This window comes from Mesoplodon bidens, assembly GCF_964165515.1.
Source record: "Mesoplodon bidens genome assembly, chromosome: 6".
Taxonomy (NCBI): Eukaryota; Metazoa; Chordata; class Mammalia; order Artiodactyla; family Ziphiidae; genus Mesoplodon; species Mesoplodon bidens.
In genome coordinates this window covers 3998961-4025743 of record NC_138162.1, presented here as the reverse complement: position 1 = coordinate 4025743, position 26783 = coordinate 3998961, and the positions used below count along the sequence as shown (strand labels likewise).

At 50.4% G+C, this 26783-nt stretch overlaps 1 protein-coding gene across 4 annotated transcripts in view; it reads right to left on the bottom strand.

The window, feature by feature from the left end:
• AK8 (adenylate kinase 8) overlaps positions 1-26783 on the bottom strand; it is a 130785-nt gene that overhangs the window by 52798 nt on the left and 51204 nt on the right. For all 4 annotated transcript variants that reach the window (XM_081236348.1, XM_081236350.1, XM_081236349.1 and 1 more), the window contains 2 exons: positions 26608-26739; positions 18991-19080 (listed from right to left, as the gene is read on the bottom strand). In XM_081236348.1, coding sequence (XP_081092474.1) covers positions 18991-19080; positions 26608-26739 — 222 coding nt within the window. The remainder of the gene's footprint in view (positions 1-18990; positions 19081-26607; positions 26740-26783) is intronic.

Here is a 26783-nt window from a genome sequence, read left to right as displayed (position 1 = left end):
CGGGGGCTGATCTCAGCCCTGCCCTTAGGTGCCAACCGACCTTCACTCGGTCAGGCAGGCTCTCCCAGTCTCAGTTTCCTCAACCGCCGAAAGAGGATGCTGGGACCTCTCACCACAGGATCAACACGACGCACAGCTCCAGGCATGTGGGGGATGGCACTCAGAGATGGGGGCTGGTGCTTTTCAGTTTGGGAGATGTATGTCAGGAAACAATGTTTCATGAATATGCTCATGTTTTCCCCAAGGTCAAGGTCACGGTGTGCTGAGTTGGCTCCTGGGGTAAAGGATGGTTGACTTCAAACAAGCCTGGGCAGTTAAAGATGGAGAGACGTAGGGCTTCCCTGGTGGCACAGTGGTTGAGAGTCCGCCTGCCGGTGCAGGGGACGCGGGTTCGTGCCCCGGTCCGGGAAGATCCCACATGCCGCGGAGCGGCTGGGCCCGTGAGTCATGGCCGCTGAGCCTGCGCGTCCGGAGCCTGTGCTCCGCAACGGGAGAGGCCACAACAGTGAGAGGCCCACATACCGCAAAAAAAAAAAAAAAAGAAAAGATGGAGAGACTTAGGGACCTCTGTCCTGAGTCCTCTGTTCATATTCCTGGAGTCGCAAACCTACTGATCTCCCTGCCTCCACTCCCCAGCGGCTGTTTATATTCAGGGCAGCGGCGGGGAGGGCAGAGGGGCAGCTGTCACAGGTTCGGCTCATCCACCCCGCGCCCCCCTCCCCGCGCACGCAGGGCGCGCCCAGCGGCCCCTGTGAGGAGCCAGGGTGCGGGGAGCCAGCACTAAGGCTACTGTGTGAAAAAATAATGGGTCTTTTCTCTGATCCAGAAACCTCATGTTTCCTGTCCAGAGAAATACAGATTAAAGATAATGTGTATTAAGAATCTGCCATAGAGCTTTCCAATCCAGGTCTACCCCTACATATGTACAGATATTCTCAGTGAAATAGTAACTAATACAAAAGCAAGCCTATCCCAGGGATCTATCCAATGGAGCGTTATGGGGCACCTGTGCTGTGTCCAGGGACAAGGGATTGACATTGCCACACATACAGCAAACAAGAAGCCAAGGGCCCTGCCCTCCTGAATTTTACGTTCTAGCCAGCGAGACAGACAATACGTAGATAAATACCCGTTTCAGAGAGTCATAAATACTATGAAGAAAGCAAACCAAATGATGGGATGCTGCTGGTTTGACTGGGTCCAGGATGGTCTCTGAGGTCACAACCAGCCAAGATCTGGACGGTGAGTCCAGTCTCGTGAAGATCTGGGGAGGATGTTCGGGGTGGCACTGGCAAAGGCCCTGAGGCTGGAATGACCTTGGCACGTGGACGGGATGGAGAAAGGGCCAGTGTGGCTGGAGCAGAGTGATCTCTGGGAAGTGGGGGTGGGGAGGCCCTGCCGGGTCTTCAGGAAGGAAGGGGATCTGGCCACCCCCAGGCCATCCTGGGAATGACCATGCGCTGGCCCTTGGTGCATATTTATTGAATGAACACACATGGGGGTTGATCTCAGGATCCTGAGCTAGTACGTCCTGGCACATGCGCTTTGCCATGTTTGCACAAGGACTGCTTATTTTGTGGGATCACAGTGGAGTCCCCAGCTGGCATCCCCAGGTCCCATGGATGTGGCTAGTGAAGAATACTTTACCTCCTGTAAAGTCTGCAAAGAGCTTGGGCTGAGGACCCCTGAGTGCAAACTAGCTGTGAACAGCTCCAGCTTTCTAAATTTCTAAAAGGAAACCAAAAAAAAAAAAAAAAAATTCCCTGGTGGTCCAGTGGTTAGGACTCGGCGCTTCCACTGCAGTGGCCCAGGTTCAATATCTGGTTGGGGAACTAAGATCTTGCAAGCCGCGCGGCACAGCCAAAAATAATAATAATAATAATAATAATAAATAAAAGGAAAGAAACCATCTTTTGCTGACCCCACAAGCACCGTGCCCTCAAGTCCTTGGGCACCCTGAGCAGCTGAGGGACGCCACAAGCTTCCAGCAACACCCCATTAGAGAGAGGCCGGCTGTGGCAGAAAGAGCTCTCTGCACCCCACTCCCAGTCCCAGTCTCTCCATCAGTAGACGGGGATGGTGGGTGGGCTGAGCTCTAAGTTGGGGGCTGCAGGAAGATTTGTAAACACTGCTCCTTCTATGAGAGTTCCTTAGAAAAAAACCCAGAAAAAGTCAGCTCTTAGCTCCCCTGGGTTCCTTTCATCGAGCAAGTGTGAGCGGAGAGCCCAGGAGTCCGGCCGTGGGACCTCCCTGACCCTCAGAGTCCTCCTCTGGGACACCTGCCTCGCTGGCTGTTATGGGGCCTGGAGACAACTCGTGGCAGCTGCCAGATCAGAGCTCTTTTGAAGGGATGGGTCTTCGTTGCTGCCCGTGGGCTTTCTTTAGTTGCGGCGAGCGGGGGCTACTCTTCGTTGTGGTGCATGGGCTTCTCATTGCGGTGGCTTCTCTTGTTGCAGAGCACGGGCTCTAGGTGCGTGGGCTTCAGTAGTTGCCGCACGCAGGCTCAGTAGTTGTGGCGCACCGGCTTAGGTGCTTTGTGGCATGTGGGATCTTCCTGGACGAGGGCTCGAACCCGTGTTCCCTGCATTAGCAGGCAGAATCTTAACCACTGCGCCACCAGGAAGTCCCTGTGTGCGTATAGTTTTAATTCCTCCTAAAAGTTTACCCAGATTCCCATCAGATGGCTACGATGAAGCCACTGGCAAGAAAATGGGACCCTTAAATTACAAACATGAAGTCCAACATCTGAGCTTGAATCTGGCTTTAGGAGAAACGGGCTTGCCCTTGGGAGAGGGGGTCACTGGGTAACTAGTTTGCTGACCAGTGATACCCCAGGCCCATTAAGGCCTCAGTTGTTTGGTGGTGAGAATGGCATTGGGCCAATAATTTGTTTTTTTCAATAGTCAGTGCTGTTTGGAAACCAAGCTGCACTCCAGGAGGGATGTCTGAGCCACTGAGCTTCTAGGGGCAACAGCGGGCTGCTTGTGCAGCTCGGAGCCTTGGCGATTCAGAGAGGGAAAGACCTGGTAGGTCATCCCTTTGACCACCCCCCTCATTTCAAAGTTGAGAAACCAAGTCCCAAAAAGACTGTGCCTTAAGTGACGCACCCAAGCCAGTTTCTCAGCCTGGAAGAAATCTGACTCAAGGTCAAGAAATCTGACCAGATAGAAACACAAAGAGACTTTCTGGTTTGGGGTGGGTTTTTTTTTCCCTATTAAGTTGGCAAAGATTTCTAGAGGGAACTTCCCAACTGGCATCAAAAGTTAAAATGTACATGCCTTTTGGCCCAGCAATCACGTTCCTAAGAATTTACACCTAAGATACAACAGCCCATACGACCAAAGATGTGCACATAAAGATGTCCGTTTCAGTGCTGTTTATCATAGTGACAATCGGAAACGATTTTAAATGTCCGTCAGTAGAGGACAGCTTAAATAAAGGATGCACATCTATGCAATGTGATATTAGGTAAACTTTAAAAAATCATTTATATTTATGTTGACTCGGAAAGAGGCCTCAGACAGAATATCAAATGGGAAAAAAGCAAGTAAATGGTTTCTATAATACGGTCTAATTTAAATGTATATTGACGTACATATACACACATGCACATATACACACACCACACATGTACGGGGGAGAGAGAAGGGCCCCACTGATGCCCCACGAGTGACAGACGGTCCCTCGGGGGCTCAGGGTCCTGGAGTTGAGAGAGACAATAACACAAGTCAGGGCTTCCCTGGTGACGCAGTGGTTGAGAGTCCGCCTGCCGATGCAGGGGACACGGGTTCGTGCCCCGGTCCGGGAAGATCCCACATGCCGTGGAGCAGCTGGGCCCGTGAGCCATGGCCGCTGAGCCTGCGCGTCTGGAGCCTGTGCTCCGCAACGGGAGAGGCCACAACAGTGAGAGGCCTGCGTACCGCAAAAAAAAAACAAGAAACACAAGTCGACACATCCTGGCTGGAAAGGCCTAAGGACATGGGAGGCGTGGCAGTGCTGAGCACTTCGGAGGAGAGCAAGGTCACATTTCCGGAGGACTGGGGAAGATGGATAATCATACGGACTCCAGCTTCGAGCCAAAACCAAAACAAGCCCCTCTCTTCAGGCTCTCAAATTAGCACTTCTCCTCAGAGGGCCGTACCACAATTGTGAATCAATCATTATTGGTGCAGTATTTGTTTAATGCCTACATTCCCACCCTCACCCCCCGCTGGAGAAAGCAGGGACCCCTGTCAAGGTGGCTCGTTGCTACACCCGCGCATTTGGCATTGTGTCCCGCACATGGCAGGCACGTAATAAACACACTTTGAATGAATGAATGAATGAATGAATGAATGCATAGTACCAATTCCCCCAGACCTGGACTGTTCTCCCGAGCTCTGAGTCAAGTCCTGTGGCAATGGGAAACGGCCCTTCCCCCAGGGTTCCCTTCATCCACGCCACAGCCCACCCATGAATTAAATATGCAGTCAAGAGAAGACGTGTTGACGTCTGGGATTTGTTTCAAAATACTCCTGATGGAGGGGGGGGGGTCTTCCTGGCGGATTCCAGATGCACCGAGGGTGACCATGAGCTCACGTGGGTTCCTTATACTGGTTATGGGTCCCTTCAGGTTCCTTATTCTATTCTCTCTGCTTTTTACATACATTTAAAGGCCTCCATTAACAAAGTGGGTTTTTTGTTTAAAGGAAACAATTTAAAGGCCTAAAGGAGGTTGAAATGACCACTGTGAGAGACCACTGCAAAAGGACAAAGGATGAAATCTCCCTGGAGGTCTGTCCTTGCTCCCCAGAAGCGGCTCCACTTTGGGGGGACCTGAGGGCTGGATGGAGCCCTAGCCCTGCTGTCAGTCCGCTCTGGACCCTGGAAGCACTGCCCAGGAGCCTGGCATCGGCACGGATCTGCCTTCCTGGGCAATCCTCGGGAAGCTGCTCAGACCCACACACCAGGCCGTTACCCTCTCTGTGTCTCAATCAAGGTTGAACGTTGGTAACTGGGGCTCCTGGGGCCTGGGAGACAGAGGCTGCCGGGCCATGGAGGTTCGCTGGTCCCCTCCCCCTCCAGCACAGACGGCTCTGGGCAACACCAGGGGTCCCCTCGCAGGGACGGGCTGTGCTCCCCCATTGGAGGCTGGGAGACACTGCTGGCGGCAAAAACAAATGACAGACCCCTCTGGATACTGCCTCTGGGGCCCTCCCGGACACAGACACGGCGTGCAGGCCCAGGGGTGAAGGGTGAGGCGGGAAGACCCTGCCTTAACTGCATTTCCCGGCCCTACCCCTGCAACTCCTGTATCAGGTTTTCCGCTCGGTGCCTTTGTTTGGCTGCCGCCTTTTTTCCCCCTGTAGGCCATCCACTCACTTTTCCAACCCCACATGGTCTGACCAGCCAGTTCAGCAAAAATGCAGCCTTTTCAGAGCAGATCTCGGCCGCTGTGTTCACTGGAAGTTGAAAGTCCCCTTGATAATGCTGTCCATCGCCCTTCATCCTCCTCTCGGAGAGATCTTCAGTGCCGTCTCAAGTCTTTCTCCACTGAGTCAGGTGCCTCAGGCTTGATTTCTGGGCTTGACAGTTAACATCTTACCCTGAGTATAAGCTACTGCCAAGGGCTACCTCTCCGGAATGTCCTGTCAACCCTAAATTTAGCAAAGTGCAAGATATGAATATCCCATTATTTCATAAAGGCCACATCACATGGTTTCAGGTGTTTTGGGTTTTTTTTTTCTGAAAATCTTCCATAAAAGATGGCAGTCCTCACGCTGACCTTGAGGTTATTAAAATCTCAATCCACGTATTCCCTGCCGGCCGGCTGTGCTCGAGGGGTGGACGGGGAGCCTCGGTCACAGGCGAGAGGTTCCCAGGTCCCCCACCAACCCCACCCAGGCCACCCGGCCCACCCTTGGTCTTGAAGGGGAGGCGTTCCTGTTCAAAGGCCTGGGATGAAGGTCAAGCCCCCGCCTGCATATCAATCCTACGGCTCAGACAGAAGAAAGTACCCCCCTGAGTCAGGCCACCATGAGGCGACTGGACAGGACTCTTCTTCCCAGGCTGCAGGTCTGACATCCTCAGTCAAGTCCAGCTCAGAATGCCAGTGGCATTCGTTAGGGAGGGCCCCGAGAGAATAACTGAGCCAGCTCATGATTTGTCCAGTGGAAACCCGAGCCCAGGGCAGAAGGGACTCTCTCGGAGCCCTTCCCCCGACCCTGTCCTGCCGCCTGTGGTCCAAGCCTCTGCATCCCTGACCCGGGGCTCGGCTGCTGGGGGAGGGGCCCGAGGGGCACCGAGGTTGCTGGCGCTGGCCCTGAACGGCTAGGACGGAAAGTGGAGAAAAGGAAAGAGCTCCCTCAGCCGGTGCTTCGAGGTAAAAAGCCCCAAGGTTGATTGACGCACCCAGGACAAGCCATTTAACCTTCCCACCACCCCCGGGGCAGATGAGAAAAAGCTGAGGACCTCACCACACACCCTACACACTCAGAAACCCACTGACACACTACACACACCCAGGCACTCACCTATAACACCCCTACAGGACACGCACGTTACACACCTGCTACATGCCTACCTGCACCCTACACACGCTATCCCCCCATGTGCAACACACACGCTCTACACCCCACACCCTTCTACACACAATACAGTGCACGCGCTTACCCCCTCCCCTACACACGCACACACACATGTGGACACACACGCACACGCACGCACACACATGCACATGCACACACACATACACGCACACACACATACACACATGCACACACACGCAGCCTGTAACTGCCCCTGCAACGTCTTTCCCTCTTCAAGGCCCCATTTGAAAGCAAGTAAAGGGGACACTTGGCATCTGCCGGGGGTCGTGGGAGACTCAGCACTTTCTTCTCCCCCCCCACAACATCCCAGCGCAGCCCCGGCCCCCGCCCCCTCCTGATCAGGCCCAGTGGGAGAGTCTTGGAAAGGAACCCAGCTGTGGAGGAGAAAGAGGGGTTGCTCTCGTTTCTGTTTTTCATTTCCATCTCATGCATACTGATGCTCCAAAGAAATGGGGCTCCCATTCCCCCCCCCACATCTGTCTCTTCCCCACATGGCTGGGGGCTTGACCCAGGATATGGGTTGGGCTCTTCCAGGCCCCGACGCCCCGACTTACTATCACTGTAATTCAGTGAAAGCTAAACTCCACCATTTCTGGGAGACCGTTACCCTTCGGATGACACTGATTCCTGGCAGCTGAGGCCTGCAAGCCCCCCTCTCTGCTGTAACCAGGAATCAGGAGTGTCTTACAAGGACCTGCAGCGCCACAGTGCCAGGACCTCGGGCCAGGCTTTCCATTAGCGACGCTCTTTGTTTATTATTTACTGCCACCTGCTGGTTAACCATGGATCCTGCGCCCCAAGTGAGCGCTTAAAACGATAAACAGAACATTTCTAAAACCCATACAGCAGATGACAAGGAGAAACCAGCTTGTTCGAATTGGTTGTACTCCACAATTCTTCGGGGGTGGGGGAGCAAGCCCCTGGGAGAGCTTGCCTCCTTCGTAAACTCAAGTCACTTCCCCCGGCCAAGTGCCTGCCTTGGCCAGCCAGTGCTTCCCAGGCACAAGATGGAACGGATGTCTTTTAAGACTTCTTTAGTTTCCAAAAGTCTGTATCCTAACATCTCTATTACTTAACAACAACATTTAAATCTTCTTGGCAGACAATGGTGCGAGGAAATAACAATTTTTAAAAAATAATTTAAAAGTTTTTGGGACTTCCCTGGTGGTCCAGTGGTTAAGACTCCACACTCCCAATGCAAGGGGCCTAGGTTTGATCCCTGGTCAGGGAGCTAGATCCCAAGTGCTGCAACTAAGGCCTGGTGCAGCCAAATAAATAAACAGATATTTTTTAAAAATAAATAAATAAAATAAAAGTTTTATTTCCCGCCACAATTAGCAAATGGGTTTCAACAGGAAGTTTTCTTCTTATAGTTGCCGACAATTTTTTAATATTGGCTTTCTTTTCAAGTCTAGAAGAGTACATTAGGCCTGGGACTCTTACGAACCAGGAGGCTGGTCATCCCGCAGTGAGCAGCTACCCACTTTCTATCACTCCCCTCTCTGCCACGTCTACTGGGGCCAAAAGCAAAGATAAGATTGAGGTGCCAAGACTGTTGGCCCATTCACAGCTGAGAGGTGGCTCTCCAGTAGTGGGCCCTTGGGCTTCTCTTGCTAATGAGGTTTTAGATGAGAAAAAAAAAAAAACATTTAAAAACATTCTTCTGGGGTGGGGTGGTGGTGGTGGGATGAACTGGGAGATTGGAATTGACATATATACACTAATATGTATAAAATAGAGAACTAATAAGAACCTGCTGTATAAAAAATAAAATAAAATTCAAAAACAAAACCATTCTTCTGTAAATAAATGGGGCTTCCCTTAGTAAATTAATAAGACTTTTAATAAAAATGCTCACTTAGACACACTGTGTATAACGATTTGGTAATTAGTTAATCTTAAAACGCAGTTTTACATCTTTCAGTGGAAAATGAGAAGAGGCCAGCAGTCCAGATGTGGACCAGACTGTTGTAAAGTGCAGAGTATTAACATTAACAGTACACTGCGGATCAAAGAGTTTAAGGGGCACGGTTTTCCTTCCATTTTAATGAAGTCGGGGCTCAGAACCAGTTACTTCCGCCCACATCTCAAGGGCAGCGAGAATGCCGTTGCCCACGTGATCTGTGAGGAGAAAATCAGCAACTACTGGGAAACCAGGAAACAACCATAAGCCCTGTATTCTGGTGTCAAAAAGACGTGATGGCCTATTTACTTAACAAGCATGTGTGCCATAGTGCTTACTGTGAGCTCAGCTCTGTTCTGAGCATGTATTTTCTCTAATACAAGTATTGATTCATGTAATCTTCAAAACAACCCCATTTTGCGGATTAGGAAACTGAGGCACGGAGAGAGGAAGTAACTTGCCCAAGGCCACACACTAATAGGTCGTGGAGCCCAGAATTAAACCCAGGCCATCAGGCTCTGGGGCCACCTGCTCCACCTCTGTTCTCTGCCTGCCTTTCAAGGGAAGAAACAGCATGAATTCTGCCCTCCATTCTGCATTTCGTTCACAGCGTGCCCTTGGGTGAGTGACTTTACCTCCCAGCTGGGGTTTCTTCCTCTTTAAAAGAGAACTGGACTCTCAGTTCTCTGAGCTCCCTGAAAGCCCCTACGTGGCACGTGTGAAGTCAGGCCACCCCCAGCTCCGAGGACCCATGAGGCCATCTGGGTTCAGCCTCACCGAGTCACGGGATGCAGCCAATCCTGAACCAAACCAGAACGTTCAATGCAAGCTTTCCCTAGGGTGGCAGATTAGAGGTGGCCACTCCTACCGCTGAGAGGGGACTCTAGCCCCCCCACCCCCGCCTTGAATCTGGGCTAGTCTTATTGACTAGCTTGATGGAAGTTCATTCTGGGACTTCTGAGGCTGGCTCAGCAGAAGACATAGCTTACCCCATCCTCCACCCCATCCACCACTGCCACCCTGGGCCTCCTTGGGATGCTTGTTCTGGGGGAAGCTAGGACCACATAAGGGGCGCTGACCAACCCGAGGCCGCCAGGCTGGGAGGAAGCCCAAGCTAGCCATGTGGAGAGGCTGCACAGAGAGAGGTCTGACCAGCCCCAGACGGTCCACGCATCTCACTCCAGGCCCCAGGCATGAGGATGAAGAATCCTGCCCCAGCAGATGCAATAGTGGGAAGAACCAAGGAACCAGGTTGACACCAGAACCGAGAACAACATGTAAGGCCCCAGAGGAGCCGGCCCAGTTGCCTCTAGCTGTTCAAGCCATGCCAAGTAAGGCCCAAGGCCGTGTGGGGTGGAGCCGTCCCTGCCACACCCTGCCTGAAATGCCAGTGCACGAAATCAGGAGCATAATGAAACAGATGTCCTTTTATGGTGTCACACTGCAGGGTGGCTGCAATAGATAACTGAGCCCCAGACGTGGAGCAGACTGGGCTTCTGCCAGTTCCTGGTGACCATAGGGACCAGGCACCCAAAGCTGACATTAGTCACAGGAAGAGAATATGATACCAAAAAAAATCCGCATATGAAACATCCGTCTACCCAACAATCCTGCTACTACTACCGTGACTTCTCCTACAATTACGCCAATGAAAATACTATAACTATTAATAATAATACTGGTAAGTATCCAATAAGCAGCCTATCATGTGCCATGCACAGTGTTAAACATTTTACAGACACATTTTCATTTAGGTACCTGACAAGCCATGACTTTGATACTGTGAAAAGCTCACCCTTGTAGATGAGGAAACCGTAGTTCTGAGTGGTCGGGTGACTTGCCCAAGGTCACGCAGCTGGGCAGTGGCAGAAACTGAACTGGAATCAAGGGGTGATCGCACAGCCCAAACCTGCAGCCGCCCCCTTGACTGTCAAGGAGTGACCGTTGCTGGCCACCTGTCTAGAAACCCGTCAGGCTGCCTCCTGCATTCTATGGCCTGTTCTCCCTTTGTTCCTTCGAGACAAACGGGGTCTCACCTACACAGGAATGCAGGCAGCAGAGGGGAGCTTCTGGGCCCCTGACGCCACAGGGCGTGCCTACCTGCTCTTGCCGCCCCACACTGTCCCAGGGCACGTGCTGGGCGCTCAGCTGTGAAATCGCTCGTTCACCCACGAACACTAGCTGAGCTCCTGGTATGAGCCACGCTGGCCATGGGGACTGGGGGGCAGACAGAGCAGAAGCAGAAGCCCGCGGCGGGAGGTGCTGGGAGGGGTTCCAGATGAGGTCCTTCTTACCCCCCGGTAACCTAACCGTGACCGACCGAGTGGAGAGAGGGTGGTGAGATCAGAGTTCTAGCAGCCAAGGTCACAGCTGGGGTAAATGGAGGCCAGGTGAGAGGTGAGGAAGAGGGAGGTGTCTCTCCCCGCCCCCTCCCCTGGGTCCCAGAGCAGGCCCCGGGGAGGACGGGTGGGAGGGGAGGGCACGGGCACTTCCTTTGCGCTCTGTACTCTCTCTCCCTCACCTCTGCCTCCTGCGTCTCTCTGCCCCATCGCACCCCCCCCCTCGCTCTACCCCGAGCCCCCTTCTCGCTCAGGGCAAAGCTGGAGGGCATGGGCCCCGCACTCCCCTCCCCAGCGATTACAGCTGTGCCACATTCCCCATGGGGAAGCTGCAGCGCTGCCTTCTAGCTGACAAACCCCGGCAGGTCTCCAGGGACGTGGCGACCGTCCGAGGTGTAGGGGCCGCAGAAGGTCACCGAGGGCAGCCTCCCCTCCACACCTCAGGCCTCACTCCCAGCCCGAGGAGAAAGCCGGTGTCAGCTCTCCCTCCGGGGCGTTCTGAGAGGGGAAGGGGCTTCAAGCTACACCTGCCTGGAGGGGGTCGTGAGGGGCCGGCCAGACGGCTGCGCAGGGAGACCTCCTAGCTGGAGGAGAAGGCTGGGCCTTGGGGCCTGGCCTGTCGAAGACGATTTCACAGCTGAGTGGGTTGGAAACCACCAGGGCTGCCCGTGGAGGGGAAATGCTTCCAGAAGCTTTGGTCGGAGAAGGACACCCTGCACCTCTGGGCTCCCCTTCTGTTTCGTGATCTGCACGCCTGACACACAGCAAGCCCCTGATGAACATTCAGCCCAAGAAGAACAGCTGAGCTGCCCCTCTTTGGCGACACGGCAACAGTAGACAGGCCCCACTCTTGCGGGGAGAGAGACGCTTCATTGACCAGATGCACGAGTGACTGACAGCCCCTCGCTGCCTCAGTTTCCCCACTGCTCTGGCCACTGAACAGATAGCTTTGCAACCTTTTGGCCACAGACCTTTGGCTGATGCCCCAGCAAAGCATCGTTTTAATAATGATGCTTTTGCAATCAAAGTCTAGGTTTTACAGACTGAGAGCTGGACCCTCTAGGGGCGCAAACCTGTTGATAAAGCTTTCTACAGCTGTCCTCATTACAGGCCTCTGGCCCTCACAACGCACCCCGACTTTGAGACCCACTGCTTCTGCTGGGCCGTCTCAGCAGGAAGACTCCTACCTAGTTTCCAGAAGGAAACCTTTGTAGTAGTCCCAGCGGAAAAGTCAAAAGTTTGACTGGAAAAAAGGAGCTACTTCAAAAGCATTGTCAGACCGCGAGGTGAGGGTGCCTTCAAAATGCATAAATTACAGGGGTGTCCATTCATCAACCGATAGGCAGCCCGACAGTGGGGCTCTGGATGGGGGCACCAAGGGGACGTGTGGGGACACATCCGGGGGAGGTGCAGTGCGTAAAATACACGCTGGATAAAAGAGTAAATTAATGTGTTTATTACTCACTGCTTGGAGTGCATGCGCGTGCGCACGCGTGTGTGCGGAAAAATGAAAGAAAAATGTAGAGTTTTTTCAATAATAAAAAGGGAGTTGCACTGCGGGGCCCCTAAAGCTTGTGAAAAATTAAACTCGATGGATTCAAACTGTCCTATTTCCACTTCAAAAGAGAAGAGGCACTGAGCTCTTCCCAAGTTATCTTCAAACGCCCAGCACCCTAGAAAGTTTCTTTAAAAAAATAAAGGCTCCTGTTCCCCCAAGCACTGTACCGGTTACTGTACCCACTGTCTCTCCCTCTTCTAATTATACCCCTGTGAGTCTATTAATCAACTGGTAAATTATTTAGAGAGTCATGCGCTGTCTTCAGCTGGTACAAACACACCACATGCAAAGACTTGCTGGAAACGGGCTGGGGTCCCTCGGGGTCTCCCCTCTGCAGTAAGACAGCTTGCAGCTCACCAAGGCCGCACTGTTAAAAAACAAGAAATAGCATTCCGCTTACCTCCTCGGATGGGAAGATTTACTTTGTCTTTCAACTCAGCAACTCTTTGCAAGGTTTTAACAAAGGAGAAAAGCTGGTGTATTGTCGAATCTTTGGCGTGCATTTAGTGATGAGAATATTAATTCCCCCTTAAAAAAAAAAGGCAGCACTTCAGCTGAGCTCTGATCCATGCCTCTTGGGATATGGACTCGTGGAAGGCTCTCGAAAACGCTCATAATCATGCCAATTTGGGGCTGGTTTGGCTTGTTTGTGCTCCGATGGCTGCCTTGGCTGTGGTGAGGTCTCATTACCAGAAAGGGTGCAAATTAGAGTCTGGAATCTCCCTCAAATCTCCCACCTCTTCTCAGGTTCTATTAGGCCATGAGGGACCTTCTCCAGATAGAAATATTTCAGAGACATGGGGTATACGGGAGGGGGCACAGGTAACGCTTGGTAATGATCTGTCTTCCGCATTACCTTTTCTACACACCAGGACTTGCGCTTTCAGGGGAAAGTTATTACGCCAATTAAATAGCTGTTTTCTCAGCTGAAAGTCAGTATATGTGTGGCGTGTGCACCAAGGAATTTGGGCCTTTTTTAATTGAATCACTCTAGCTGTTGGAGTGCTGGCAGGGGCTGGTTACAGAGGTGAAATGACTTAGGAGCTCCCTGTAACTTGGCCAGTGAGCCAGGTTGGCAGGTGCTGGGGTGCACATTCTCCCTTCCGCTCCTAGAGAGACAGGAGATGGGAAAAGCTAGGGTCTAACCTGAAAACCCCACCCCGGGGACATGCCCTCGCCAGTGGTCCCCCAACCTGACAATCCCAGCACGTTCGGAGCACAGTGGGGACGGATCTAGACAAGCCTCTCACACACTTAGAGCAAAGACTTAAACGAACAAGGACAAAATATGCCTTTGGCTGTTTTAATATCTCCCCTGGGTCACCGGGCTCCAGAGAAAGCGCAAGCAACATTCGAGAATGAAAACAATGGCCAGAGCCGGGTAGAAGGCAACCCTTCTGAAGCAAAGAGACGGTGGTGTACCACTAATTAGACCCAGCAATCTGGAATGAGGTTATACCTACTGCCAACAGCCATGGGACCGTTAAGTTATGGCCGAAATTCCCAGGAGAAGGACTAAAAATAAAGCAATGCAGACTTCTTTCTGATGGGGTGAGTTGAGGCCCATGAGAAGGGTTGGTTTTTGTACTAAGTGAAACTTGGGAAATGAGACATTCCAATGGGCAAAGACAGGGGGCTGCCTTCCTCGGGAAGCTCCGCAGCCTGAGGGTTAAGGAATCTCACCTTCCAGAAGGCCCTTTGGTAGGAATGAAGCCCAGAGAAGGCTCAGGGCACATCATTTGGAGGTGGTGGCCACTGTGACTCACCGGTGACTGAAGCACAGAATTGAGCTCTAGCTGCTCCTTTGCCTGATTTAGGGGAGAAAACAAGAACTGCACGCATGGCCCTAGTGCCCACTGGCCATAGCGCTCACCAGCACGGACCGTGGGACTTTACATGGCATACGAGCAGCTGAGAAGTTATTTTTCCAAAGGCCCAGAAGAGTTTGTACGTGTTCTGCACCCACGTAAAAGCGACGGGAGCTCCCGGGCCGTCAAGCCTGCATGACGTGCGGCCTGGCGCTGTGGGTCGTCGGCGGACCCCGCTCCGTGGCTGCCGGGGAGGTGGCCACGCTGGGAGCACCGCACAGAGCCCAGGGAATAAATTTGCTCAGCGCAGCTCAAGTCGGAACGAGTTTAGGAGGTCAGACCTATGTATCTCAAAATCCGGAGCTCGGAATAGGCATCTCCCCACAGCATCCAGAGTGGCCGCCAAAAGCCCAGGATCAAGAGATTTAGGATGAGCTAAGATGGGGCCCTGGAGTCCTTTGCCCAGTAAATGTGGAAAGATGGGAAAGCAACAGTTATTAATTTTGCTGCTGATTTGAAAGGAGGAGGTGTTGGCAGCACCTGTGAGGACAAAAAAGAACGTAACGGAGCCTGCAGAGGTCACGGCTGGGACATCACATCATGAGGCCCCGCAGCGGGGAAATAAGAGGAAGTGGCTCCCTGGGGGGAAGATGGCATCTGGATCTCTTCTCTGAGCCGCTGGTGGCGGCAGGGACTGTAAGGGTGGCCGGGATGCACTGTGATAACCATGCTGCCCGTCGCTGGGGCTTGCAGCTCCGAGGCACGTGGAGAGAGGGCAGGGATCCCAGAGAGAGACGGGCAGCGAGTGAGGCCGAGTCAGCCAGCGGCCAGGAGCACGGGGCAGAGTCCCCAGTGGAGGAGGTCCAGCCCCCGGAAGGGCACTGCCTGCCTTCAGAGGGGGTGATGAGGGGGCGGTTTCTACACTAGGTTGGCTGCAGGGCAGTGACATCCGCCAACTCTGAGGTGCTGGGGCTCTGCCCCCGGGGATGAGGCCGCTATGTCCTTAGAAGAATCTCTGCCCCTTTAGATGAGCTCCCTGAACCTTATAGGATTTCTGGAACCTTCTGGATTTCACGCGCAAACCACTGGCAGGGGCTTCCCAGGAATGCTGCTGACACCCAGCAGAGATGTCCGAAACACGCCCAGGGTTCTGAGAAGGGAAATCTGCGTTGCCTTGATGGTCCCACAAGGCGGAGAGGCAGCCGTGTCTCCTTCTCCCAGAAAATTCTGTCAACGGGCTGAAAGCGTTCAGGGCCATGCCTCGCTGCTCATGAGGATTCGGGAAGAACCTTCTGATCCAGGGCAGTGCTGGGAGGATGTATTGCCTCCACCCCGCCTCACTCTTGTCCGGAAAGGAGAATCACTCATCCGACGGGCCTTGTCCCTCCAGCTCCCACCCTCCAGCTGGCGGGCCCTCGCCCCTGGTGTAGAGGGATTCCCTTCCCATTTAAGCCCCTACTCAGGGCTCTTCCTGGGGAGGGCCTGGGCTGTTCTCCCCATCCTCACCGTCGGGGTGTGGCCGTTTATTGTAAGGTGTCACCTCTGCATCCCAACTGGCTTGTCCCCAGGCCTGGACTTGGGGGGCGGGGGTCATGCCCTCGGATCCCTGCCACGTTCTCCATCCGATGCTCCCAGCAGACCCTGTGTCTGTCTCCTACTGGGTTCAGAACTCAGGTGTGATGTGGTTGATTCCCACCCCCAGATCTGCACCTGCACCTGAGACCCCGATGCCAGATGCCAGCAATGCTGGCTTCCAGAAGCTGCCAGCCGCTGTCATGCGAGGTGGCCACGCAGAGCTTCCGGGTTCAGTCTGACCTCGTTTTCAAACCCGACTTCAGTGGAGAATCATTTAAATTTTGGTCCTGTTTCTGCTGGTGGTGATGCGGGCGGCCAGACTCGGGTGGTTCCCAAGCTCGTCCTGCCAGCCGAGCACTTTGGTTCTCTCGGCAGCGTCTCCACAGCCCACTAATGAGCCCCTGTTAGTGGTGATGAATGTAAATGCATTCTTTGTTATCCCGGTGAGATCAGGTTTAGTGAAATGACAGAATTTATTGCTTCTGTTAGGAAGATATGATATTGGTGGTTGTTGTGTCTTTAATTCTGTAGGAAGTGCAAAAGTATAGAGCTACATTGTCTAATTAAAGAGAAGGTCGCAGAGGGAAAAATTTAGCACGAAGCGTTGAAGATCGAAGCTACCAGGGTCTCGCTCACTTTATAGGAAATTGGGAATTTTGCACCGTCCCCTAGGTGTACACCAAAAAAAAAGAAAAAAACAAAACAAAAACCCTAAACAACTCTGCCTCTTGCCCACCACTGAAAAGGCTCCTTGGGTTTATTTTCAGGGGTCAGAGAGAGAGAGAGATTGGAAGATGCTGTACTACTGACTTTGAAGATGGAGAAAGGGGCCTCTAGAAGCTGGAAAAGGCAAGGAAACAGATTCTCCCCAAGGGATTCCTCAGGGAGGAATGCAGTCCTGCCAACACGTGATTTTAGGACTCCTGACTTCCAGGACTGTAAGATAACAAATCTGTGTTGTTTTAAACCACTAAGTTTGTTTCAGCCACGATAGAAAACAAATAACTTGGCAATACCCAGAGATGGCAAAGCCGTGGAGGACTCGAGCGTTCCGTACACAGCTGGGAGGGGGATACCTTACTTCAGTGTCACAAGTCATACCCGCTCATGGGTCCCAGGCATCAATTTATCCTACGATAATTAGGGGTGTCTGCAAACCTGTGCCAGTACAAGAGGATGCATCATAGGATTGTTGAAGGAGTGCAAATATGGAAACCACCTGAATATTTACTTTCCGTAACTTTTTATGTTGAAAAAAAATTCAAAAGTACAGGAAAGTTGCAAGAAGAGCCAAGGAATTTCTGCGTCCCCTTGTCAGAGATTTACCCACTGTCAACAGTGCCTCGTCTGCTTGGTCATCGTCTCTCTTTCTCCACGAGAAAGCACAAAATGCTTTCTCGTGGAGAATTAAACAGCTTACCCTCCAGTCTGTGCAATGGAATACTGCACAGCAACGTTTACAATGACATAAACCTATTAACTCGTTATCCTATTCCCTCATTTATGCAACAAATGTTCTTTGGGGTGCTCATCACCCCTCCCCACCCTCCTGCCCCAATAAAGGGGAAGCTGGCCTCGCTGGAGGGCAAGTGTGCTTGAGGGGGCGCCTGCTTGCTGCTCCCACCCCTGGGCGCGCACACCCCAGCCCGTCCTCACGGCAACCCTGCAACCCGGGGTTTCTGTCTCCATCTCGCCACTGGGAGGCCTGGGCCACGTGGCCGGGGTGGAGGGCAGCGGGATCTGAACCGGACAGGGAAGCACCAAAGCTGGCACTGGTTTTCACTGGCGCCCAGGGCTCCTGTTCACACATCATCCTATTCACCACCCCGGTGACGCAGGAATGAACAGACGCGCCCGCCGAGATCATCGTGTCTCACCACGCAGATCACTGTGCCTGAGGGATCCCATGCTGCCTCACCTGAACTTCACCCTGGAGACTAGAACACCTCAAGGAGGGCCTTGGGAAGGCCAGGCGGGACCTCCTTCCTGGGGGGCTCTTCGGGCTGAGGTCAGGAGCAAGCGGCCTGTCCCACGCCTCCTAGTCAGCTGACTCCATCCGGAAAACGGTAGGAGAAGGGGAGGGCGTCCTCACAACCCACGCACTGCCCATCACAACGGCCCCTCCTCTCTGGGTCGGTTTTCTTCACAGCAAGTACCTGTCCGTGTCAGACTTGATAACGAGCCTGGACTGATTGCACAGAGGAGCTACAGCCCTTTACGTCAGAGTGGAAGAGGAGGGTGTGGGAAACGCACTGCCCCGGGGACGGGGTCCTCAGGACCTCGGTCCCTTCTCCGTGGCTCCTTTGTGGACTCAGGAGGCTGGAGAGGGTGGTCTCAGTGGTGCCCTTCCTGGGGGTCAGATCTGGGGGATGCTTTCAGAGCGTAGGTCACAGAGGGGTCTGGAAAGATGATCTGGTCCAGCCTCCCCTGAGGACCAATGGCTGGTCAGTCCTCCCTATCTGCAAAGCTGTCTGAACCTTCTACCTTCTGACTGATGATTAAATTGGAATCTTGTCCGACGGTATTTTTCTGTACACCAACTAATGAAGGAGGTGGGCTGCACTATGGCCTCTCCTGGCTCCCAGGGTTTTTTTGGTTTTGTCTTGTTTTATAAATTTATTGTATTTATTTATTTATTTTTGGCTGCGTTGGGTCTGCGTTGCAGCATGTGGGCTTTCTCTAGTTGCGGCGAGCGGGGACTACTCTTCATTGCAGTGAGCAGGCTTCTCATTGCGGTGGCTTCTCTTGTTGCGGAGCATGGGCTCTAGGCGCGCGGGCTTCAGTAGTTGTGGCGCGCAGGCTCAGTAGTTGTGGCGCACGGGCTTAGTTGCTCCGCGGTATGCGGGATCTTCCCGGACCAGGGCTCGAACCCGTGTCTCCTGCATTGGCAGGCGGATTCTTAACCACTGCGCCACCAGGGAACTCCCCCCGGCTCCCAGTTTTAAGCGTTATCAGTTATGGAGAGCAAGCATTCTTGAGAACCAGGAACATTCCACACCACCAGTGAAATGCATCATGTCCACAGACCCCTCCCCCTCACTTGGAAGCCAAGGGGACCAACCAGGGAACAAAACCAGAGCCTTTGCCTGCTGGAAAGCCCAATTTCCATTCCCTGGTTCTTTTCCCCAGTTTGGGCCCCCGCGTGCCCAGCAAGCCTCACACAGGGGAATCTCTCTTCAGAGCCTGGAAGGTCGTGGCAGTCACGGCAAGTGTGGCCTACCTGCGGTCTCCTTTTCGAAAAAGGGCCGGATCATCTCGCCGTACTTGGACTTGTCTGCCATGGCCTCTTTGAGCAGTTGCCCACAGCAGACTAGAGGAGAGAGGAACAGAAAGACGCCCGTTAAATTTTAAATAGAAGAATGAGAAAAAAAGAAGAAAAAAGAACCCCCCCAGTGCTGCCTGCTGCGGGAGAAAAAAAAAAAGGTCACTGAAAAAAAATATAAAAGGGTTTTTCTGAGTGTGGGTGTGTGTCCAAGTGAAAGTAAGTATCAAAAAGAAATAAAAAAGAAGCCGAGGAGGAAGATGCGGAATGAAAAAGAATGCATTTGGCAAAGAACATATTAAAAATGGACGGTGTGGAGAAGACATAACAGGGAATGTCACCACCAGAGAAGGCCCCGCAGGGCCTCGGCGACACCCAGGATTGCTGGCCCAGCACCGGAGGGTGTTGAGAGTGAACATTCTGGCGGAGAACCGCGTGGACCTGCGTGACGTCCATGTTCACACTGTTATCATGCAGGGGAGGGTGGGGACGCTTCTTGTTTCCATAGTCCCCCTTGGGATGACGGCTCCACAGACATCATCAGTTTCTACCACAAAGGGACACACAGGTGCCTTCCTGTCACAAGCACCACTGTGTCTCTAGACCCCAGCCGGGGCCAACACACAGGGCGTGTCAGTGAACTAGTGTGGAAGGAATTAACACAGCTGCCCTCTCCTTGGCTATGAAAACCTTAACAGCCAAAGCCAGAAGGGTCCAGCCATGTTTTCATGAGTTGGTAATTGCACAGTCTTACTTTTCTTTAACTTTAACTTTTAACTTTAAAGCTAAGGCCTTTACTTCCTGACTTAAAGAAACCAAAACCAATCCTAAAATTAACTGCATAAAGTGAATGTTTAAGACAATGACCACCACCAAAGACGTATTCTTCTGTAATGACATGTTAATTCACTGTGTGACGGCAGTGATCGTATCCAGAGCGGCTGGCAGCTTCGCTCACTAAGGGAAATGTAAGGATTAATAAAGGCTGTCAGCTACTGAGACCTTTAGCTACACCAAGCACCATGCTAGGCATGCTTTGTATTATCCAGTCCTCACAACAAACTGTTGCTTTTTAGATAAGGAAACTGAGAACTGAAGAGGCTGTGTATACTGTCCGAGGTCACGGAGCCAGTAAGTGGTGGAGCTGGGATTCACACCCAGGTCCGTGTGACATCAAACCTAGGCTTAGCTTCCAGTTCAGGACAGGAGGGAGGTGCAGGTATCGTATTCACCTTCTGTCATAAAAAGCCATAAAACTTAGCAAAATATAAGAGGCAACTCTTTTCAGGCACTGGACAAGACAGGCACGGGCTGTGATCCTTGAGAGAAGGGATACACACCAAGTGAGACCCTCACTCGTCCTGGATTTCGACCTATGGGCACTTTCCAAACCATGGCTCAGGAGAAGTGGGACCCAAACACAGCAGCAGGAAACAAGGATTGGAGTTTGGGGCCCTGCGGCAGCTGGACCATGTTGGACAGAATAATGGAGGGGGGAGGGGGTCAGGAGGGGTTCGGGAATCTGCATGAGGGTTTACTTGAGTCACTGGTCAATGCAAAACTGCACGTGTGCAGGGGAGGCTCCACAGGGCCTGGGAGACCAAAGCTACGGGGAAGCTGGGAACTGAGTGGCATCTGACAGCCAGAGTGAGAGATCTCGCTCAACACCCCAGACACGCAGCTGAGACTCCAGGAAGGCCACGCTTCAGGTGTAGGGATACACGAGCCCTAGGGGAATCCTACCCTAATCCCATAGTAACAAAGACTAAAAATAAGCCTCAGTGGGGTCAAGTTGGTCCTCCAGTTATTTAACTGCCTGTTAGAACTCCATTCTTTTTCATGCAATATTCTCAAAGCAGGATCACACAATCCAGACTCTCAAGACTGTGAGAACCATAATGTCCAACATATAATAAAAAACTACTTGAGAGGCAAACAAACAAAAACACCACCAGGAAAATGCGACCCCTGCAAGGAGAGAAAACAGGCCATAGAATCAGATCAAGAGATCACACAGATATCAGAATTCGGACATAAGAACTATAAAATGTCTATTATGAAAATGTTTAAACCTTAAAAGATAATTAAAATGAATGAAAAGATGGGGAATCTCAGCAGAGAAATGGAAACTATAAAAAAGAACCAGATGGAATTTCCAGAACTGGAAAGTACAATATCTTAAATGCAAAACATCACTGGAGGGCTTCCCTGGTGGCGCAGTGGTTGAGAGTCCGCCTGCCGATGCAGGGGACACGGGTTCGTGCCCCGGTCTGGGAAGATCCCACATGCCGCGGAGCGGTTGGGCCCATGAGCCATGGCCGTTGAGCCTGCGCGTCCGGAGCCTGTGCTCCGCAACGGGAGAGGCCACAACAGTGAGAGGCTCACGTACAGCAAAAAAAAAAAAAAAAAAAAAAAAAAAAAAAAAAATCACTGGATGGGCTGCCATCAGTGAATCTGAAGACATGAAGACAAGCACTAGAAAGTATTCAAACTGAAGCAAAGAGAAGGTGGGGAGAGGACCGGAAAAAAAGAAAAGGAATAAAACCTCAGGGGGTTGGAGGATAATAGCAAACAGCTTAACATACATGTGACTGGAGTTCCAGAAAGGGGAGGGGGGGCGGGGGAGGGAGGGGGAGAGAGAGAGAGAGAGAGAGAGAGAGAATATCTGAGAAAATTATGGAAAGAGAATTTCAAAATTTGATAAAAATATCAACCCACAGATCCAAGATTCTGATACCCAAGCAAAATAAAGTAAACCACACTTTGGTACATCATCGTTAAATTTCTGAAAACTAAACGGAAAATATTAGAAGCAGCTATGGCGGGGAGTAAGATGCTTTATATATAGGAGAACAAAGATAAAAATAATCTCTGAGTTCTCATCAGAAGCAATGCAACGGAATGCATCAATGCAACAACAAAATGACATCTTGAAAGTGTTAAGGTGGGGGGGGACCCTGTCAACATAGATTTCTATAAGCAGCAAAAACATCCTTCAATAACGAAGGTGAAATAAAGACATCTTCAGACAGATGAAAGCTGAATTTCACCAGCAGACTTGCACTACAAGAAACGTTAAAGGAAGTTCTTTAGGTTAAAAGAAAATGATATCAGATGGATCTTGGATCTAAACAAAGGAGTGAAAAGTGTTGATACTGAGTATATATAAAAGCTCTTTCCCCCCACATCTTGACTTAAAAAAATGACTGTTTAAAGCAAAAATATTTACAATACACTGTGGGGTTTATAACGTATGTAGAAATGAAATGTATGACTACAATTACACAAAGAACGAGAGCAAGGTGCAGGGACACACACTGCTGTCAAGTTCTTGTGTTACACATGAAGAGGGATAATATTAATTCAAGGTAGACTGTGACAAGTAATGGATAATAGTTAAGCCCTAGAGCAACCACAAAGAAAATAAAGCAAAACGATACAGCCAAAAAAGGCAACAGAGGAAATAAAGTGGATTACTGAAAAAGTAGTTGATCAATCCAAAAGTTGGCAGGAAAGGAGGAACAAAGAACAGATAACACAAGTAGAAGACAAAAAACCCAGAATGGTAGACTTGAAAACAACCATAAAAAAAAAATATTTTAAATGGAAATGGACTAAACAATTAAAAGGCAGAAAACGTCAGGCTGAATTTTTTTTAAACCAATTATATGTTGTATTCAAGACACATATTTAGAATATAGACACACAGTTAAACAAAAAAGAATAGAGCATATACTTATCAGACAAAGTAGACTTTGAGAATTTACTGGAGAGATAGAGGAGCATTTCCTTATGATAAAAGGATGATTTAATCAGGAAGAGATAACGATCCTTAGTGTATACCCACTTAACAGAGCTTCAAATCACACGAAGCAAAGACTGGCAGAGACATAGAGAAATCCACAGTTAAGAGTTGGAGATTTTAACACACCTCTCAGTTACTGAAATAACAAGTAGAGAGAAATCATTAAGAACGCAGAAGAAATGAACAACACTATCAAACGTCTTATACCTCATTGACATTCTTAGAGCACAGTATTCAACAAAACCAGAATACATATTCCTTTCAAGTGCACATGGAATTCACCAATAGAGAGCATAGGCTGGTCCATAAAAAGTTTCAATACATTTCAAAGGATTGAAATCATATAGGGTATGTTCTTTTTTTTTTTTTTTTTTTTGCGGTACGCGGGCCTCTCACTGCTGTGGCCTCTCCTGTTGCGGAGCACAGGCTCCAGACACGCAGGCATCAGCAGGCGGACTCCCAACCACTGCGCCACCAGGGAAGCCTGGGTATGTTCTTTGACCAAAATAGAATTAAAGAAACCAAGAAAAAAAACATCTGGAAAATTCCCAAATATTTGGGAAGTAAGCAATACACTTCTAAATAATACATGGGTCAAAAAAGAAACCACAAAGGAGATTAGAAAATATTCTGACCTGAATGATAAAACACAACACATTAAAATGTTGTGAGATGCAGCTAAAGAAGTGTTTGGAGAAAAGTGGGTAACATTAATGTTTGTATTAGGGAAGAATGGTTTAGAACTCCCGTCTATAGCCACCGCATTCTGCAAGACTCTATGAAGACAGTACCGTTAACAGCCTGCTCTTCCCAGAGGTTCCAAGTACTAAGGCTTTAGACACACATGACCTGGGACAGTGTTGGGAGGAGCCCCGTCCCACTTCATTCCTCCCCCCAGCAGGGCCCACCTCCATCCTGAAGCGCCTCTCTTATTCTTTCTACATGTTCCCTGTCTGTGTACCAAATAACATGCACTGCATATAGCAAGCACTCAGTGAGTAAAATTAATAGTATTTTAATAAAATGCTTCATGGTTGTTTCTCGTTAGAAAATTCATGCTCGGTGCAGGGGAAAAAAAAAGTCAGAATTGTGTAACACATGATTCTACAGAGATAACCAGGTTGGTATATTTATGTTCCTTCAGCTGTTTTCTTGAACATAGACTAACACACTTTTCTGAACAAAAATGAGACCATTCGGGCTTCCCTGGTGGCACAGTGGATTAGAATCTGCCTGCCAATGCAGGGGACACGGGTTTGATCCCTGGTCCAGGAAGATCCCACATGCCGCGCAGCAACTAAGCCCGTGCGCCACAACTACTGAGCCTGCGCTCTAGAGCCCGCGAGCCACAGCTTCTGAGCCCGCGAGCCACAACAACTGAAGCCCGCGCGCCTACAGCCCGTGCTCCGCAGCAAGAGAAGCCACCGCAATGAGAAGCCCGCTCACTGCAATGAAGAGTAGCCCCTGCTCGCCGCAACTAGAGAAAGCCTGCATGCAGCAACGAAGTCCCAACACAGCCAAAAATAAGTTAAAAAAAAAAAAAAGAGACCATTCCCTGAACACTGTCGAGTGACTTGCTTTCCACCCCACCCTGACGTAACAATACCTCACGGACATCGAGTCACTTTACAGGTTTCTTTTTAATAGCCGCCCAGAGCTTACTTTAACTAATCCCCTCGCGAACAGAGTTTGGGGTTGCCTTTATTTTTCATTATGCATCCTTCACATCTCTTGTTGAATACTGTGGGGAGTGTTTCAGCAGAATAAAGTCCTGGGCGTGAAATCACTGGACCAAAGGATTTGCACAGTTAGCCTGGTAATCAGTAGCAGCCTTTATCTTTCAAAAGGTTGTGCCTGTTTATATACTCGCCAATTATAGACAGGAGCCTTTCAATAAACCTTGTTGGAGTGAATGCTGGTTATTTGTTTGGAGATGTATTCCCACCACCGAGAGGTTCATAAGTGTGGAGATAAGACCCAAGGCAGGGGATGGCCAGGGGGGCCGGGCTGTAGGGGGCTGGGTGGGCAGCTCCTGGAGCTTTGGGTGCAGACAGGCCCCTGCAGAGAGACCCCAAAGGACAGCTCAATGCTTGCCTCTGCAGACCACAGGTCCCCTAAACAGGTTTACGGAAATCTCATGATGTCTTGTATTTCTCAAGAACACCTTTGAGAAATGTCAACTTTCTGAGCTAGTCTCCAAATGTTCAGTTATTGAAAAGAGGCCCAAAATGGCTCTTCTGCTACAAAAGCAAAAACCATGGTGAGCTTCTCTATTTTCATTTTTGGAAAAATCTAGGCAGGTAATTTCATTTCTTTATGATTGGTGTGCTGAAAACAATTTAAATTTAAAAATACTTTTCTTGAATGGGAGTGTCTGCATAAACAAACTTCGGCACAGTGACAATTATGTAAATTAAGCTGTGCGCTATATTAAGGTATCACTGTTGTGTTTTTCAGACCCTCCCTCTGCCATTAAGGCTCTTCTCACTGTAACTCTTCATATGTCTTCACATAACAATAAGTGCAGGCACTTAAATAAATGTGGGTGTGGCCACAAGCAGACTGTGCCTCATTCTTTACAAAGTCATCCCTAACCAAAGCTGGAATTTTATTCTTATAATACTCTTAAGAGGTAAACTCGGAAGGAGAAGGAATTATTTGAATAATTCCATTAAAAAAAACCTGTTGATACAAGCAAAGCATTTTTTATCATAAAGTATCCAGGTGATTTTTCCATACTAATTAAATCAGAATACTACTATTTAGTATTTTTACTAAAATACTAATACAACTATTAGTGGGTTTTTTCCATTCTAGTCAGAATAATTGCTCAGTTCTCCACCTTCGATCTACGGGTATGATATTTGTCATTGATTCCTGGCTGGGAATCTCAGTGGCTTTGGAATTTTAAGCCGGAGGAGACCTAATTGAAAAGCATTTTTATTAAAAACTTGATCTTTCTGGGGTGGTATGTATATATTTGTGCATGTCAGTATACATGTATATCTGTATGGTGTATATGTATCATTTGCGGGCGTATACATGCATATTCCTATATTTGGGGGCACAGGTCTCGTGTCTGCTGCCTAAATAAAGTAGAGGTTATTGAGGCTTCTGGAGCACTGAAGTGGGAGGGGTTCAGTGCCTTTAACTCCCTCCAGTGCTGTGTGTCTGCTACAGCCTCCCTTCCAGCCCTTTATTCCCTGAAACCAGGCTGGCATCCAAGACCATCCGGGACCACCCCAGGAAAGACCTGGAGGACTAATTTCAATATTTTCTCTCTTCCTGGTAAAATATTTATTGAAACTGTGCTGAGCTAGAAGTCTTCCTCCGGTTCAGAAACTGTTTGCCTGTAAACACACTGACCTGGGTTGGGGGAACCAAACAAGACCGGAGAAAATAAATAAACAGCAGGTCTACATTATGCAAGAAATCCGGCTTCTGGGGAGACTGCGGGGCAGGACGGCGGTGCCTCTAGGGCAGAGCACAGAAAAACCGCTGAGCCAAAGGACGTAAAAAATGATGACCGGAAAACGTTCCAGCTCTTTGGGCCGCGGGCGTGTTTTTACTGGTTAATGTTTTTAGGGCCATATTCTTTGGGAGGCAAAAACCTTATCCCTGCAGAGATGGATTAAATGAAAATTGCTCGCAGCAGAGAGCAAGAAAGAGAAGTGACGCCGATCTCCTCGCCGCTCCCGAAACACGGGAAGGTCTGGGAGGGCAGGAAGCAGGGGAGGCTCTAGAAGCCGGGCGGCCGCGGGGGCACTCACCGTTGACGAGGCCATATTTCTGGGCCAGGAGGGCGGCCTGCAGACTTTTCCCGCTGCCCACGGGCCCGCAAAGCAGCACCCTCGGGGTGAACGGGGCGTTAGATCGATGGATGGTTTGGACATAGGTCAGAGCTGGAACGAGAGGACGTGAGGATCATAAACCAGGGTCCTAAAGA